General features: G+C 35.9%; 7 protein-coding genes across 7 annotated transcripts; 4 read left to right on the top strand and 3 right to left on the bottom strand.

Moving 5' to 3' along the window:
* Nucleotides 1–1,856: 1,856 nt before the first annotated feature.
* PHYBLDRAFT_79705 (hypothetical protein) lies at nt 1,857–3,037 on the top strand (the record flags this gene model as incomplete). The annotated part of the gene is made up of 2 exons (XM_018443493.1): nt 1,857–2,804; nt 3,016–3,037. Exons 1-2 carry the CDS (start codon nt 1,978–1,980, stop codon nt 3,035–3,037), a joined length of 849 nt encoding a protein of 282 aa, XP_018289687.1. The 5' UTR covers nt 1,857–1,977.
* Nucleotides 3,038–3,298: 261 nt separating this feature from the next.
* Nucleotides 3,299–6,190, bottom strand: PHYBLDRAFT_182071 (hypothetical protein). The gene is made up of 10 exons (XM_018438558.1): nt 5,924–6,190; nt 5,581–5,838; nt 5,398–5,464; nt 5,207–5,339; nt 4,853–5,122; nt 4,669–4,791; nt 4,476–4,595; nt 4,328–4,386; nt 3,956–4,160; nt 3,299–3,868 (listed from the first exon to the last, which is right to left on the bottom strand). Exons 1-10 carry the CDS (start codon nt 6,105–6,107, stop codon nt 3,377–3,379), a joined length of 1,911 nt encoding a protein of 636 aa, XP_018289686.1. The 5' UTR covers nt 6,108–6,190; the 3' UTR covers nt 3,299–3,376.
* Nucleotides 6,191–6,374: 184 nt separating this feature from the next.
* On the top strand, nt 6,375–7,024 carry PHYBLDRAFT_187620 (hypothetical protein). The gene has a single exon (XM_018439404.1). The coding sequence runs from the start codon at nt 6,459–6,461 to the stop codon at nt 6,849–6,851; it is 393 nt and encodes a 130-aa protein (XP_018289685.1). The 5' UTR covers nt 6,375–6,458; the 3' UTR covers nt 6,852–7,024.
* Nucleotides 7,025–7,259: 235 nt separating this feature from the next.
* PHYBLDRAFT_134630 (hypothetical protein) lies at nt 7,260–8,916 on the bottom strand. Its single transcript, XM_018429661.1, has 8 exons — nt 8,780–8,916; nt 8,571–8,685; nt 8,373–8,477; nt 8,174–8,284; nt 7,944–8,108; nt 7,763–7,825; nt 7,520–7,682; nt 7,260–7,443 (listed from the first exon to the last, which is right to left on the bottom strand). The coding sequence occupies exons 1-8, from the start codon at nt 8,883–8,885 to the stop codon at nt 7,360–7,362; spliced, it is 912 nt and encodes a 303-aa protein (XP_018289684.1). The 5' UTR covers nt 8,886–8,916; the 3' UTR covers nt 7,260–7,359.
* Nucleotides 8,917–10,916: 2,000 nt separating this feature from the next.
* Nucleotides 10,917–12,627, top strand: PHYBLDRAFT_159308 (hypothetical protein). The gene is made up of 7 exons (XM_018433965.1): nt 10,917–11,155; nt 11,248–11,363; nt 11,474–11,563; nt 11,674–11,726; nt 11,877–12,011; nt 12,099–12,246; nt 12,315–12,627. Exons 1-7 carry the CDS (start codon nt 11,065–11,067, stop codon nt 12,516–12,518), a joined length of 837 nt encoding a protein of 278 aa, XP_018289683.1. The 5' UTR covers nt 10,917–11,064; the 3' UTR covers nt 12,519–12,627.
* A 98-nt stretch (nt 12,628–12,725) lies between these two features.
* Nucleotides 12,726–14,553, bottom strand: PHYBLDRAFT_147394 (hypothetical protein; the record flags this gene model as incomplete). The annotated part of the gene is made up of 2 exons (XM_018431857.1): nt 12,726–13,784; nt 13,858–14,553. 2 exons carry the CDS (start codon nt 14,551–14,553, stop codon nt 12,726–12,728), a joined length of 1,755 nt encoding a protein of 584 aa, XP_018289682.1.
* A 173-nt stretch (nt 14,554–14,726) lies between these two features.
* PHYBLDRAFT_79711 (hypothetical protein) lies at nt 14,727–16,308 on the top strand. The gene is made up of 5 exons (XM_018443494.1): nt 14,727–15,128; nt 15,187–15,318; nt 15,388–15,640; nt 15,718–15,815; nt 15,905–16,308. The coding sequence occupies exons 1-5, from the start codon at nt 14,785–14,787 to the stop codon at nt 16,248–16,250; spliced, it is 1,173 nt and encodes a 390-aa protein (XP_018289681.1). The 5' UTR covers nt 14,727–14,784; the 3' UTR covers nt 16,251–16,308.
* The last annotated feature ends 56 nt before the right edge of the window (nt 16,309–16,364 follow it).

Below are 16,364 nucleotides of genomic sequence, written 5' to 3'. Positions count from 1 at the left end.
ATAATAAAATATATTTTGTCCGGATCTCCTATCTGAATAGGCTATGGCTTAGTCTGTGTGACGATATGCTGTAAAGAATACAAAGTACCCTAGAGTACAAAACTCTAAAGGTGACCAGTATGATTGTACAAGAATTTATTGAGAAATGAATAGGTCGGAGATAATTATATGGAGATGATAGAAAAAAAGAAAAAAGCATAATAGTAGCAGTAGCAGTAGCAGTAGCAATATTAATAATGAAAACTCCAATTACAATGTCGATACAAGAGACTCAATTAATTACTTGTGTTTCAGAATACACAGTCAATGATATACATACATATATTCTTTAAATATAAATATAAATGTAACTAGACACTTTGTAAAACGGATAAAATAATCAAGAATAATCTGCAAGATAGGGTATCAGTGTCGATTTTGATTTTGTATGTTATAATATAACCGGAAATCTTAGACGTGGTATTGGCGGTATTGTAATAAAATGGCTCAAATTAATCAACAGGATGTTCTCACCATTACAAAAGGTTCTTCACGATCCGATAAACTTTCTTTTATCCCAACGTTTTTGAAAGCCTAAAAGACCAATAAACGCTAATAAATCTAGCACACGTTTGTGCACAAGTATTATTACAATAGAGCAACCCAAAATTTTCTTTTAAGCTAAAATCAAAAACGAAACAAAAAGGTTGTCTTCAAAGTTGTGTTGGCATATACCTTTTGCTTTTGCATTGTATTTTCAAAGACTGTAAGTTTATTGTGTACTCGAGAGACAACACCGCTTTGTGGGATATTAAACTCAAAACAAGATAATATATACTACCCTTACAAAACGGACCTTTGTAATCTATCCAGACCTATCTATGAGTTACAAACAAATTGCTCTTTATTTTTACCCCGTATTTTTAGCTTTTTTTTGGCGGCTACTCAACTCAAAGAATCCAATTGTTCCCCTTTATTTTGACCACTAATCTTATCTTTCACGTTGTATAGATATGACTCTTGTTATCTAAAGAAGTTGTTTTCTGACAAAGTCTGCTTCTATTCAATAATAGTAAAACAAGACATACTTTAAATAAGTGTGCGTACACATATACACAAACACTAAACATATAGACTATTCACCATTATTCTTTATTCGGAAGAAATCAAATTTAAATCGATTTGGATAATAGTACAAACGATGGGCGTACGATTCAGAACAATCTATTGTCACACCAAACCAAACCAGAAAAAAGAACAGAAGAAACTCATTGGACATATCCAGTTTTCCTTGCTTGTTACTAAAGCGGTGATCTGAAGCTCACTATTCAGTCTAGTAACACATTCTGTATTGGGTGCTATGGCTACAAGAAAAAAAAATCTCTGACCCAGACAGGTCAACAGAAAGATGCCTGTGCGTTCGTGCAATCTCTAAAATCTCGCTTTAACCACAAGCAAGTCAAAGTATATATGTGTGTACTTGAGTTCAATCAAGTTGTTTTTAACTATTAATTCTAAAGGTAATTAGTAAACCCCTGCTGTGGTCGAGGCCCTGTATTTTTTGTATGATTTTGATTACTATGGCCCAAACGATATAAAGGCCCGTGCTGCGCATATCTATATCATATTAAACGGAGATAAAGGGCTCCTCTCATTATAGACAGACTAGAAACACATGTGCGCACTTGTAACTCTTCACTTCAGACTTGGTTGAGGAGTTCAAATCAAATCAAACCAAAGAAGAGGAAGAAAGGGAAAAAAAACTACTCACGTGCAAGTTGATTTGAGGCCAGACTTTTGTACCATAAAACAACACTGATAAATAGTCCTTGTTCTTTGCTAGATTTCAATTCAATTCAATTCAATTCAATTCAATTCAATTTATTTTATTTTATTCCACTTCTTTTATTTTGCTTTAATTTTATATATAAAACCAACCAAGTAATCACAGCCAAAATCGCAAACACAAACACAAACATAATAATAAATATAATCAGAATGCCAGCATTGAAAACACCTCAAACACAAGTAGTATTCCAAGACATCAACCAATCTATTCTCAGTAGTCTTCATACAGCCGCGACTACTCAAGTATATCATTATGAAGTAGGCGGTCGCTGTATTGGATGTGATGTAGTTGCCAACATACACCGTACTGCCATTCTTGTGGCCAGACAACAAGAGCCCATTGTATGTAACGGTGTCCTGCTTGAACTCGTATCCCAAACAATCCGCCTTTTGTCCAGCCATCTCGAAACCCACACAACCCACTATCTGAGTTGGTTTGACAATCTTTCTCTCGATCTATGGGAATTTTCAAAGCAGTTGAAAGACGAAACCAATGAGTCGGACATTCACCCTTTGAATTTGACAACACCTCCATATTCGCCCTCGGAGGAAAAGTACATGGTGTTTGAGGATCCAGAGAACTATAGAAGAGCAACGCGAGCTGAAATCTATTATTTCCGTGCCTTGATGAACGAATACGCATCAACCAACATCGAAGAGGCAATCCAGTACTACAGAAAGTGTGTCACCGTCCGTCCTACCCTTTTGCCTTCCCACCATCACATCCAACAGTCGGCCGCCGCTGCACTTCAGCGTCTTGGCGCCACAAACTCAGATAGCTCCAGTGCTTTCAAATCCCGGACTTCCTCTGTATCTAGTCGCAGCTTGGGCTCATCTTCGTCCTCTACGTCTTGCTCTAGCTGTGGCAAAGAAAAGCGAGTGATGCCAGTATGTGCAAAGTGCAAGACAAGATATTACTGCGGAATGGCCTGTCTCAAAGCAGACAAGGCCAAGCACTCATTGTACTGCACTACAAAGTAAGCCCTAAGAATAAGACCCGCAAAATATAAAAAAAAATTACCCCAAAAAAAATTATGCACAGAAAGCGCAACTTTCTATTTTTCTCCCTCCCTCCCTTGTGCTTGCTTTCCTTTGCTTCTATCACTTCTTCTCGCATGTATTCTTCTTCTTCTTTTTTTATAATTCCTTGGGCCTTTATTTTATTCTTTATTTTTATTATAAGAAAAGAAAAAAGAGGTTTGGTAATTGAGTGTCTTGAAGCCTTGAAGCCTTTACGCCTTCTTTTGAGCCTAGGCACAATTTCATTACCCAGACTCTCTTGCTGTATATTTATTTTTCTATTTTATTAATGTATATCCTCTTTTACACACTAATCATTACATTTGCTTTTGTGTATTATTCTAATATATCACTTCTCTCCACCTCCCTCCACTCCTTTACTTACTGCCTTTTTCCCTGTCTTTTCTTGCTATTTTTTTTTCAAAAATAAATAAATTCAAATAATTTATATAATGTGTGTATAATGTGTATTTTCAATTTTTATTATTAATATTTTCTATTATTATTTTATTATCATGACAAATTGAAATTAATCGTTGGGTTCAATTGACTTGGAATTGCCTGTTTTTCTGCTTTGTCTCTCCATTTTCAATTGCTTCTCACTTAGAGACTTGAGCTGCTTCAGAATAGGAATAGGATATTTGCTCGCCGAAAATATATTCGATTGTGTTCTTCTAAGACTCCTAAACATCGATTCTACATGTCCCTCGTCCTTGTTCGTCTCGTCTATTTGATATTGCACTGACCACTCGTCTGTATCTCTTCTCAAGTTGACATAATCACTAATTTGTTTTCCATTCACGTAAGATTCAGTTGACATAGTAAACATTGTCAACTTGCTGTATGGGTCCAAGGTAGGATCATGGGTTTGGAAGAATTTAGTTCCAAAATTGTCCTCCAGCAAAGGTGCGTCAGACTCTGTTTTGGCTTCTTCTTCGGGTGGAACAGCTTCGACAAAGATGTTCAACTTTGTAGAGCTAGCATTTTTGGATTCCTTAGCTTCGAATGACAACCGCAATGTCTTTTGTTTTTGTTTGTTTTTTTGTTCACAGACCATGTTTGGTAATATAAGTAATATAAACAAAAAAGCAAAAGTAGCTTAAATTACCTGGTCAGGGTATTTGGCAGTTGCCTTATCTAGAACAGCTTCAAACAAGACGAGTGTGTTACGGAATGCTTCATCGCCCATCTTCGTTGTTCCGAATATGCGTGAGTCCATTTCCTCTCTCGAAATATACTGAAACCCAAACAGCTTAGAAGTATTGTGGTACGCGACCATAATACCGTCCATGTGTCCTATCCGTACTTGGAAACTGTAAATAGATCATAGAGTTCATACACAAAGAATGAGAAATAAATAAATAGATGCATAGCTAAATAGGAATTGTTTCAAATACTATATATGTATATGTATAGGAAACTTAAAATCCATTAGACTTGCCTGTATTTCAAAAATGCAGATCGCATCATATCGTAATACTCTCTCTCAAATGATTCCACCAGACCGTGGGATCGTTTCAAAGTGTAGCCAAGATAATCCTAAATAATAATTGTAATAATTACAATAAAGTCTTGTCAATTTAAGGTTGCACAAACACATATTATCAGCGTTGTTGTTATTTGCTTACGGAATAATTAGACATATCCAATCGAATTGGGATAGCAGCTCTAGTCTTCAGGTCGAATGTACCTCTTGGCAGTCTGGAATCATAACAGTCAAGCTGAGATCGCAATAGAAATTTTCCAATCTGATAATCATGATAATCAACAATCAAAATTCAAAAGAAATAATCAGTTCCCACACACAGAAACCATTCTTACTTGTCCATAAGCGTATGATTCGGGAAGATTTTTTTCTTCTTCTGGAAACTCGATTGCATTGTCCTTAAGATACCGGTTGTATTCTTCCGGCTCTAATGTCAAAACTTTCTCCATGGATCTACCCTATTTTCAACGGAATTCAACATTAATACAAATATACACAGATAAAATGTATCTCTGTTACCATTAACGAAAGAATTGTGTCTTCTACATCATGGCTCTTGTCAACATCTACAGCATATACACCATTCTTCCATCTCAAATAGATAGATGCAGGTGCGCGCGTTCCTCTGGTAAACTTTGTCGATTGGCCTTCAAAAGCCTTGGAAAGAATAGAAATATCTATGGGTCTAAAGTTGGACACAGTGAAATAAAAATGTGACAGGACGGCCGAGACAGACGATGTCGAACCTAGATACCGTTTATTATGGTCGCGCGCCATCTCCAGCAGATTCTAAAAAGAGTAGCAGCAATATTGAGTCTATATTAGTATTTGAAATGATATATAAAAAAATGATTTTTCTTATTTATTTTTTACTTTGTCTTTGGAAGAAGTAATGTAGGGTTGCATAGCATCATAATTGAATTCTGATGGTTGAGTAATGTTCTCAAGAAAAGGCGTAAAGTTGTATTGTTTTGTACGAGGATCTTTGAGAAAATGAACGCCTGGACTGTACACAAGAATTTCGATTTTAGTAATTTATTCTATATTTCAATTGTTGTTATTACTTGAACAAGACCCGTTCTAACTCATGGGCAAGGCTTGGTACCTTTACCTCTCTTGGTGGTTCCACGCCTTTTTTTGTTTGTTTGTTTTTTTTTGTTTTTGAAAAAGAATAGTTTCATATTTAGCTGTTTAATTCATTAACGTGCACAAGCCTTCTATTCTTTTCTCTCTCTCTCTCTCTTTACGTTTGTAGACAATTTCATTGTCGATTTGACTCCATGAAGATGATAAAGTATGATCTTCCAAAGGTTTTGGGTTCTCTTTAGCGTCATGTTCTAAAGCACTAAGAAGGCGGCTAACAAAACCTTTCGACTTATTCTTTCCTCTTTTCGACTCGGGGGAATTTTTCTGTGAGCTCAAATGTTCTCTTGCTGTCTTACGCCTTTTATTCTTGATAATAACCACATTCGTATCTGAATCCTTTGTTCCAACGTCCGGTTTGGCTATTCAACCATGTTATTTCACTTGCAAACAAGCAAACAACATTTGGCTATATATACAATTATTTATTATTCACAATTTTAATACCATCGTTGTATTTGTTTATTGAACTGAAATCATTCTTGTGGTTGGTTTGACTCGTCACAAATCGTACATTAGTAAACACGGCATTTATTCGATTTCTTGTTAATGTCTTCCATTTTGGTCCAGATCTAATCGGATTAATTTGTGACCAGACGATTGTTGTTTGTCTGATAGCAATTCTTTGCATAATATTTTTTTATCTATGACTCAATCAATAAGTCGATTAAAAAATTGGGTTGTCTATATAATCAAGCTGTTTTCAGAGTAAAAAGAGAATAAAAAGAGAATTTGTTTTAAAGAATCCAAAGCTCTCACACATCATTAATTAGATTCAACCCCCCCGTGGCTTCGAAGGAGTTGTGACTGCAGTCCTTGTTGTTCCAGTAACTCCTTTCCTACCCTTGTGGAGACAGACTATCTCTTATTTTTTTTAATATTTCTATTATTATTTTTTGATAATATTATTCTATTCATTAATTGAATTCCGTTATTCAATACTCACATACACACATTGCCATTGATATCGACATAAATCATCATGAACACAAGCGTGCGATTACCCCGTGTGTTGACCCAAGTACGTCACGCCTCGACCGCCTCCAAGTCTGTGAAGCCCGAAATCTTTTTGCAGACAATCGTGATGAGCAATGGTGCTACCTTTAGTGTCAGAACCACTTCACCTGTACGTGCACAGATTCGCCTCACCAAGGATACTCGTAACCATCCTCTTTGGAATCCCGCCATGCTCAAAGCAGGCTTGACCGAAGAGAGCGAACGCCTCACTAAGTTCCAGAAACGATTTGGTGAAAGTGCTGACCTGGCCGATATTTCATGGATCGAGAGCGATGAGGCTATTTCTGCTGCTATGAAGAAGGCTGCTGCAAGCGGTGGACCTGCCAAAAAGGCGCCTACAAAGGGAAAGAGAAAGTAAATTAATACGATTCAATTCATCGTATTTTTTGTATAGTAGAAAGAAAGAAAAGAAAAGAAAAAATATCAAACAAGAGCAAAAGTAAAAGCAAAAGCAAGAAACAATTGAGGAAACCATTATATATACACATAAAATAAAAAGCATACAAATCAAGACAATCGTATGGATCTCACAGAAATCCTTCCACCAACTACACATATACACTCACACAGATATACATACGTGTGTTGATTAGTTTTTATCATGGAACTTTAACCAACGTTTCAAAACTTATAATAATACCAATAATATAAGCTTGAATTTATACCTCTTTACAGCTCATTCTTATTCATGCTGTGAACGAAAAGAAGAAATCCCATGCCACTGATGTATTTTATTTTTCAAAATTATGCTTTGTTCATATCCATTGATATAATTAACTTCAAGAGGTTTTGCTTTATTTTTTTATTTTTCTTAATAACCCACAATAATCTCTTTTCTTTTTTTCACCTTTTCCCCTCTCTTTCCTTTACAGCAACATCAATTTTGATTTCTTGTAATTCCAATAATTTTGTCGAATTGCGTCAAATGTGTTTGCCAAGCGGTCGCACATCTACAGAAACATATGCGTGTATAGATGCAAAGATATAAAGTAAATACAAAAAATAATCACTATATTTTTTGCTTACCTCGATAGCTTCGGGGTCAATTGGTTTCTTATCCCGGACAGCATTTTGCTCATACATATCAATATACATTGACCAGAGATGAGGAGAAGTGATTTCCTTTTCACGCAAAGACTCCAAGAACCCTTTCATCTCAGCCAATTGTTTTTTAGCCTTTTCCAATATCCTGACACATACATACATAAATTAAGATTATTGATATGTATTCAATAGTTCTTTACTTCTTCTTCTTCTTCTTCTTCTTACGATGACAGGTATGCCCAACTGCTTGGGTTGTTGGGTGCCAATGCAATCTTCTTCTTTGAGAACCTATTTAGAGTCGAAGAAAACAAAATCATCTGTAAGAAAAAGAAAAACTCATAATATAGCCATAGACTATCAGACTCTTCCCATATCATGTGTATCTGTGTACGTTCGTTAAACTTACTCAATCTCATCTTCAAGTTCTTCTAATGTTACTTTGCGAGGACGATTTGACAAAACAAAATGACGATAATTCCAAGCAGAGTTATTACGGATATCAAAAACCAACATGTCATCTGTAAAACTTAGTTCTTCATCCCATTTGTCAAAATGTGCAACAACCCATTGTCTACAAAAAAAGTTAACATTTTTTTTAATTTATATATATATGTGTGTGTGTGTGTGTGTGTATACCTGTAAGACCATGCATGGTAATTTTTGGAATCTCCTTCAAGAATCTCATTGATAAATTCCAGTTCCTTGTCACCATTTCCTAATTTTTCTACGACCACTTGTCTATGGTGCCTATTTTTTTTGGTAGTTGAATAAGATCTGGCTTCTTAGTACCTTGTGGATACTTCACAATAAGTTCTTTATGTCTCTCTTTGTTTACCAAATCTGGTAGTTCTTTGACTGGTTTTCAGCAATAGAATCAATATATTCAAGCTCTTTGTTGAGGTCAGAGCCAAGTGTAAACAGCACTTTCTGACGATATTGCCTAGTTGGAGAGTCGCATTAGTTTATTTATTTATATTTCTTTTAAAAAAAACATTTGTTTATCTATAATGACAGTGAGTATAATCTATCATACCAAACAGTGTAATGAGCTGGGTTCATTTCAATAATTGCTGCAATCAATTCGAGAACGCGAGGGGATCTTTCGTCATTTTTGCTTACAGCACGGAAATAGTCCATGGCATCTTTGTCTGTGTAAGAAAAAAAAGTATCGTTCATATTCACATTTTCTTGATACAATTAGTACCAAGAAGAAGAAAAAGAAATCTAAAGCAGAATACTTGCAGTCAGAAGAATAAGCAATGGGAACGAGAGGATTTGGTCCATCATCTTGGGGAACTGGCGTAATGTCAGCCCACTCAGGCTTCTTGCTATAGAAAGAATCACTCATGAAAGTAAGAAAAAAGTACTTGAGTTTATTTTAATATATATAAAAGTAAAGAATGAAAATAAAATAAAATAAAATAAAGGTTTGTCAAAAGCCGGGTAATGAATTCGATCGAGTCCCAGAAGCCTGTGACAAAGAAGACGACACCAATATTTGTATAAGCATATATATATATATATGTGTGTGTGTGTGTGTCTATTGTATTGTGTATACAAATAAATGTCGTTGAAGCATATCTCTCTCTATTTATATAACACTTTTTTTTAAAGAAAAAAGCCCTTGTTAATGTGGACACCATTGTTCAATATCCAAGTTATAATTCTTGGAGAACGGGTGCTTAATGAAGATGGTGTTACACGGGTGGTACGGTGAAGAAGAGAAAAATAAAGAGGATTATTTAGAGATCTGGACACAGTCATTGTTACAATGTTTTATTATTATTATTTAAGATTGAGACGAATTATATTTAATTTTTAGGCATCTTTTTTTTGAGATAAGGCTTGACAAGACTATATTTAATGTGGAATGATATGGCAACACGATGTTAATGTTTCAAAAAATTGTTGTGGACAGACTAAAAGCTCAAACGACTTTGACTGGCTAGTCTTTCTGAAAGAATCTAGATATTTTACATGTAAAATATTCTACAGAATAATTATGATTTGTCTAAAAATGAATTACCATTAATCTAAAACAAAAAATCCAGGTTGTCTTAATTCTCAAGTTTGAATATTGTATCTACATTTTGGGAATAATGAATTAAAACACAATACCTACAAGTACATTTATTGCTGTTATCAAGTTAAGTTGGCAGAGACTCCTTAAAAAAAAAGATAGAGGTTTTTGATATAATTTTCTCGGATAATTTCTTTATTTTCATCCTTCTAAGAGCATCTGCAGCGGTTACATTACAGACAACATTATAGATAATGTAGTCCATTTTTAAGGCCAGGAACATTACATATAGTGTTACATTATAAATCGATATTTTTTTGAATCGTTTTCTTCCCTCTCACATCCTTTGTTAAAGCGAACAATGGTCTATAGAAATGAGCAAAAAAATCCTCACAAATTACGCTCACTATTAATCTGACAATATTGAAATTATTAAATTCATATTTTTAATGCCTTTATAGAGAACAAATGCCCAATAAAATAAATTTTAAGAAAAAGAATATGAACAAAACCATTAGTGAAGAACTGGCAACCTTAGACAGTCAAAAAGCTCAAATTTTTCCTTTGTAATGTAACCACAATTTGGCAATCTGTTTTTAACTGGTATTAAATCCCGGGTGTGGCTATACTACACTATATATATATATAATGTTTTCGATAATGTAACCGCTGCAGATGCTCTTAATGGACAAAATTTGTGTAGTTGGTTACAATACAATAAGAAAAAGTTAAACCACATAAAACCGTTTGAATTTTATTAAGGCATATTACATTTGTATCATTAGTAGACATCTTTTTAAGCAACTACAATCAAAGCATAAACTGAAGAAAGAGTCTACTATGTCAAAAATAATAAAATTTATTGAGAAAGATCACAGTCACTATTCTTTACGTGTTGATTAATGCACACTTTAAAAGCGCATACTGCTTACTTCTCTTTACACTAATGTATAAGCATTCTGTTGCAGTAATTTTAAAGATATATATCAAAATCCGAATTTTATTTTGAAGGGCCTTCTTAAGCACCCTCAAAGGTCCTAAATGTTGGTGATGGTTTCCTTTTTTCGGATTGATGAGAGCTTCCTAAATTAGCAACATTTGCCAACACTTTGGCGACGGCAAAAGTCGAATACAAAGTTTTGGCGAATCGCCAACAAAATTGGCTAAATTAGAAAACATTCACTAATCTTTATTTGGATTTCAACGCCAACTTTTAGGACCTTGGCGGGTGCTTGAGAATCCCCTTATTTATTTATTTATTTTGGCAGTACGAGAGCGTGCACCTATCAATTTATATATATATATTGAATTTAATATCTGTATTTCCCTTCTTCTTCTCTTTAACTCTTGCTCTTTTATTTTTATTTTGCTTATAAAAACTTGTACACTTGGCCACTTGTAAACTTATACACCTATACAAATACAATATATATATATATATATATATAAATTATTTTGTATACCATTTATACCATTTATACCACAGTAAAAACAGCAGTAATAAAATATGGAAGACATCTCGATTGAAGATAAAGTCAAGATTGCATCTGGATTCCTGTTGGCCAGTCCTCCCGGTGAAGTGAATGATGTGTTTAACGGTATGAAACAGTAATTATATATATACATGTAGACTAAAATTTTACACATTTGGGCGCAAACTTTCAAAACTAAATACATAATATTTATTTAGATGTTCGTACATTGGTTGACGATGACAAGGCCTTAGAAAGCGGAATTCTTACTACTCTTGAAGAATACAACACTGAACAGTTGATTACTGTCATTCCACCAGGTCTTGATTATGAGGTAATTCATATTCAGCCTTTTATTTATATTAAGAACAAAGAAATGAAGAAAAAGAAAAAAGCTTTCTTTACTGACAATTGTACACCTCTCTTTAAATAAATAAAATATAGGTTATCGTATCAAAACATGGCAAGGTTGATTTAGACCGGTACCTTGATCCTCGTTCCAAAAAGTCTTTCCAGTTTGATCACATTCGCTTGGTAATATAATATATAATAATAATGTTTATGTATTTATATTTGTGTGCGCACGTAAAAAAGAAAGAAAGAAAGAAATGACTATTTGACTAACACACATATACGTATTAAAGGTAGCAACTGAATTGAAAGATCATACAGAAGATCTTCCAATAGAAGACTTTAGGTAAAAAGAAAAAGAAAAAAGAAAAGAAAGGAGGGAACATAGATGGGTTGGGCTTCATCTTGTATTTATGCGTGTGTGTGTGTATGCGTATGCGTATGCGTAAAATAAGAAAAGAGAGTACTTACATGGTGCTTAAATATAATTAAATAGAGCAGCAGTGGAAACAGAAGCTCATAAATATGTAAATGATCATTATCCAAACGGTGTATGCTCTGTCTATGGTCTTGACGAAAACAACATTGCTATTGCTATTGTCGACAACAAGTACAATCCTAATAACTACTGGTAAAATAATTAACTCTCCCCCTCCCTTCAAAATAGGTCACGATACAACGTTAACAACTTGGAATAACTTAACGTATCTTTCTGTAGGAATGGTAGATGGCTCGCTACTTGGGTTTATAATCGCGAAACAGGTGCTCTCAAAGGTGCTACCAAAGTACATGTTCATTATTACGAGGATGGAAACGTTCAGCTAAACTCGGACAAGAAGTCTGATTCGACGGTTACCTTTAAAGAAGTATGTTTCTATAAAGGAAAATAATAATAATACAAATCCACTTATTTACTATTATTATTTTGTCAAAGGATGTTACAGTGACAGCCAAGGCTATCGTCAAGGAAATTACGACATTTGATAAACGGTATCACACAGCTGTAAACAATAGCTATGAAGAATTAGCCGAGAATGCATTTAAGGGTTTGCGTAGAGCTTTGCCGCTGACTCGTAACAAGTTGGACTGGAACAAGATCATGAACTACAAAATTGGTAACGAGTTATCCCAGAAATAAGACTTTCAAATAAAATAGCATACACATGTGCGCACGCGTACACGTACATGTACACGCAAATAAAATTCAATAAAGCAAATCCAACGCTCTACAAAGCAATTTTACATGCAAGCTGTCTGTATTGATTTAAATGAAGATTTACAATATGATAGAAGAAAAAAAAACCTCGTCTATGGTTCAATGCTGTAAGAATACTATGTTCATTTGTTAAGGGGTAGGGTTAACATGAATACCCTCTTGTTCGTCTTGAATAATGGTGTCATACCAAGGCTGGTATACTTGTCTGTTGTGATGAACAAGAACATACAACCTTTGGGACAGGTCTTTCAGGGGTTGACGAACATAGCCAAGTCCGCTGCTCACCAGTGTATCTTGCTCTACAAGCTGACCAGTGTGAAGGTGATGGCGCAAAACAGATCCAACTCTACGTGCAAGTAGTGTGTATACCATATCATTGTGAGTCAGTGTTTTCTCAACCATCGATCTGACCATAGTGTGAGGAACAGACGGGTTTTTGATGTGTTGCCCAATCTCGACCGTGAGATGATCAATCGGTACTGTTGCAGAATCTTCTAGTATCACACTCAGCGTATTTGTAAGCTTTGTCAGATCTCCGGTTCCACCAAAGTTACGTGTTAGCATTAAAAGAGCGGCCACCGTTGTTATACGATGTACGTGCTGCTGGTAGTCTGCCAGTCGGTCAACATCCAACAATAATGTCTCGGGGCAGGTAATACGTATCAGAGGATCGGTGGAGGTCAAGAGAGATACAAATGCTTCTTCAAATACCATATCTTTTGAAGGAAAAGCTTGTGGTCTTTTGGCTGCTTCTGCAGGCACTCTTTGTTTGTTGGCCTCATTAACACGCCGATAAGCTTTTTGCAACCAGCTTCGGGTCTTTGCTAACCCTGCTTGACCATGGCTTAGAGCTTCTGCAAAACGAGCTCTTTCATAGCTCACAGCCATTGGTATAAGTGCTGGGCGAAGGGCACGCAAGCGGAAGTTCATCAAATCAAACAACATGTCCTCGAGTGTTTCAAGAATAGCCCTTATTTTGTCCACCGACCGAGGCAGGGAACGAATGGCCTGAATTGCTTCATCCCTAGCTGGTGCACACATTTGCAGCATAAAATCCACAATCATGTCCAATGTTTTCTCAAGATCAAAGGCGCCCTTCTTTGTTTCTTGCTCGATCAATTCAATATCAATAGCTTCTTTTATACGCTCGACCCATGGACTTCCTTCACGTACCAAGGCTACTAAACGCTACAAATCACAAATAAAGATAATAAGAAAAATGTTTCCAAAAAATAAATAAACTACAATATGGTTTATTTACTGTGCGGATATCATTCATTAAAGATGGAATAGACTTTTCTGAGTGACCATTATCTAGTTCTTCTGCAACTCGGTCAAAGAATGCTTTGGTAGCAATCGTTCGTACTCTCGATTCGAGATCTGTGTCTGGTTCTCGTTTGTAGAGCTTAAACTCAGGATCCATAATGATCTCATGCGCAATCTGTTCATGGGATCGACCTGATGCCGGTGCATAGCCTGTCAGCAGCCGAGACAACTGTTCGGGGCTCACGTGGACATGTTCTTCGTCCGGTGGAGTTTGCTGGAGTGCAAGTCGCTCGGGACGTGGTGTTGGAGAGGGTGGGATTGGCGGATGAGAAGATTGGATTGGTAATGTCTTCAGGACTTGTTCGGCTTGTGTGAGATGTGGGATTGCGTCGGGTTCACGAGATTCCATCCAGCTACGGAGTACTTGTTGTTGTTGAGCTGCTTCAGACCCTTCAAGTCCCAATGTGGCCTTAAGTCTTGCTATGTCAAGATAGAGTGCTGCGACATTTTCTCTCTGCTGCTCGATGTCCTGAGATTTGATTGACTCAGATAGTGCATAATAACTATTCCAACATTCTTCTAGTGCCATGCGTGCAATACTTTGGACTTGGGGAGGCTGGGAATCGAACCATAATTCAAGGTTGTGTAGTAATTCTTTCGAAGCAGTAAGAATAGGTTGAATGGATTCCATTATAAATATACTTTGGCGTACGTAAAAGAAGAAGGAAGAGAGAGAAGGCGGATAGCCAAAAAGGTTAATGGAAGTACAACATGTGTGTGTGTGTGTGTGTGGCAAGCGGATGTTTAAACAGTTTTAACTCGCTTAAATGCATCTTTTACTTTAATCCTGTTCTTCCTCTTTCTGTTTAAATTATACCAAATTCTCTTTTATACATATACTTATATACTTACACTTATCTAAATGGGATTTCTATCAAGCAAGAAGCGCTCTCGAGTAAATTTGAAAGTAGATGAAAGTAAAGATAGTACCCATTCTCGATCCAGTTCACCTACGCCTTCTACTCGGTCTCTTTCACCCAATCCATCAATGCACTACCGTACAACCCACACCTTGATTGTTGGACAAATTTATAATGATATTATTCTTCATGTGAGCCACTTTCCCGCCGAAGATACAAAGCTGCGAGCAAGTTCTACCGAGCAAAGAATCGGCGGAAATTGTGTCAATACGTGTCGTGTTCTTACTCAATTTCCAAAAACTCATGTTTGGTGCATGTCGGCGATTGGCAGCAAAGAGTCCTCGGCGTAAGTTTATTAAGCATTGGATATTATACAAACTAAAAATACCCGAGATATCCCCAAGTGGGCTTCTTTCTGAACTGGAGTCAAATGGAATTAAGATGACAACATGTCTGTACCGTCAGTCAAGTATGCCATCATCCTACATCATCCACAATGAGGCATCAGGATCAAGAACTATTATTTCGTGCAACAAGTAAGATATTATTATTTGATGTTTAATGTTTAATATAAGATTAAGATTCTTAAACTCTGGTATATTTAGTACGCTTGAAATCACGTTGGATGAATTTATACGCAAGATTGAGATGACTAGCCTCACAAAATCGATTCAATTCGATTTTAACGCGGCACCATTTACATGGGTCCACTTTGAAGGCAGAAATATCAGTGAGGCCCTTTTGCAGATTCGATGGTTGGAGACAAAAGGTCAAAAAGAAAATTGGCGTTCAAAGATGACAATATCAGTTGAGCTTGAAAAGCCTGACCGGCAAGACATTGATCTGCTCATGTCAAATGTGAGTTGAATTGAGAATCAATTTAAAACATTGAATGTTTATAAGGAGCTTGTGAAATTCATACTTGAATACAATAGGGTGATGTTGTATTTTTCTCAAAGATATTTGCGCAAGCAAGAGGCTTCAATAATGCAAACGATTTTCTCGAAGCCGTGAAACCAGACTGCAAACCAGAGTAAGGCAATCGAGGAGATACATATTTTAATTTTTTGTTGATCCAAGTATTAATTTGTTAATTGTCTTTTTTTTCTTTAAAAAAAAAAGGTCAACTCTATTCTGTACTTGGGGTGAATATGGTGCTGCCTGCCTAGAAGGAAAAACAGGTCATGTTGAGCAGGTTAAGGCTATTAAAGCGGACAGCGTGGTGGACTCGGTTGGTGCAGGAGATACTTTTATTGCCAGTGTCATATATTGTCTTGGTCAGGGATTATCAGCCACAATTGCTCTGAGAGTTGCTTGCGAAACTGCCACTCAAAAAGTATCCCAACTAGGATTTGATAATCTTGGTGGTCGTATTGATCCATTATACCTCGATAAAATCAATGTAATCAAACCAAAGGCATCGAACGATGGACGTTGGCTAAGCGCAGATAGTTACAGAGTTCTTTAATATAAGTTTATTGGTATTACAATATCGTAAATGCCTGTAAAAATAATAATTTAATATGAATATTCTCTCGGGCTGGAGTGTCGATTGCTCCGACCGTGACTGTGGTGATAGTTT

This window comes from Phycomyces blakesleeanus (genome assembly GCF_001638985.1).
Source record: "Phycomyces blakesleeanus NRRL 1555(-) unplaced genomic scaffold PHYBLscaffold_15, whole genome shotgun sequence".
In the NCBI taxonomy this organism is placed as follows: Eukaryota; Fungi; Mucoromycota; class Mucoromycetes; order Mucorales; family Phycomycetaceae; genus Phycomyces; species Phycomyces blakesleeanus.
This window is presented reverse-complemented; position numbering and strand designations above follow the sequence as displayed.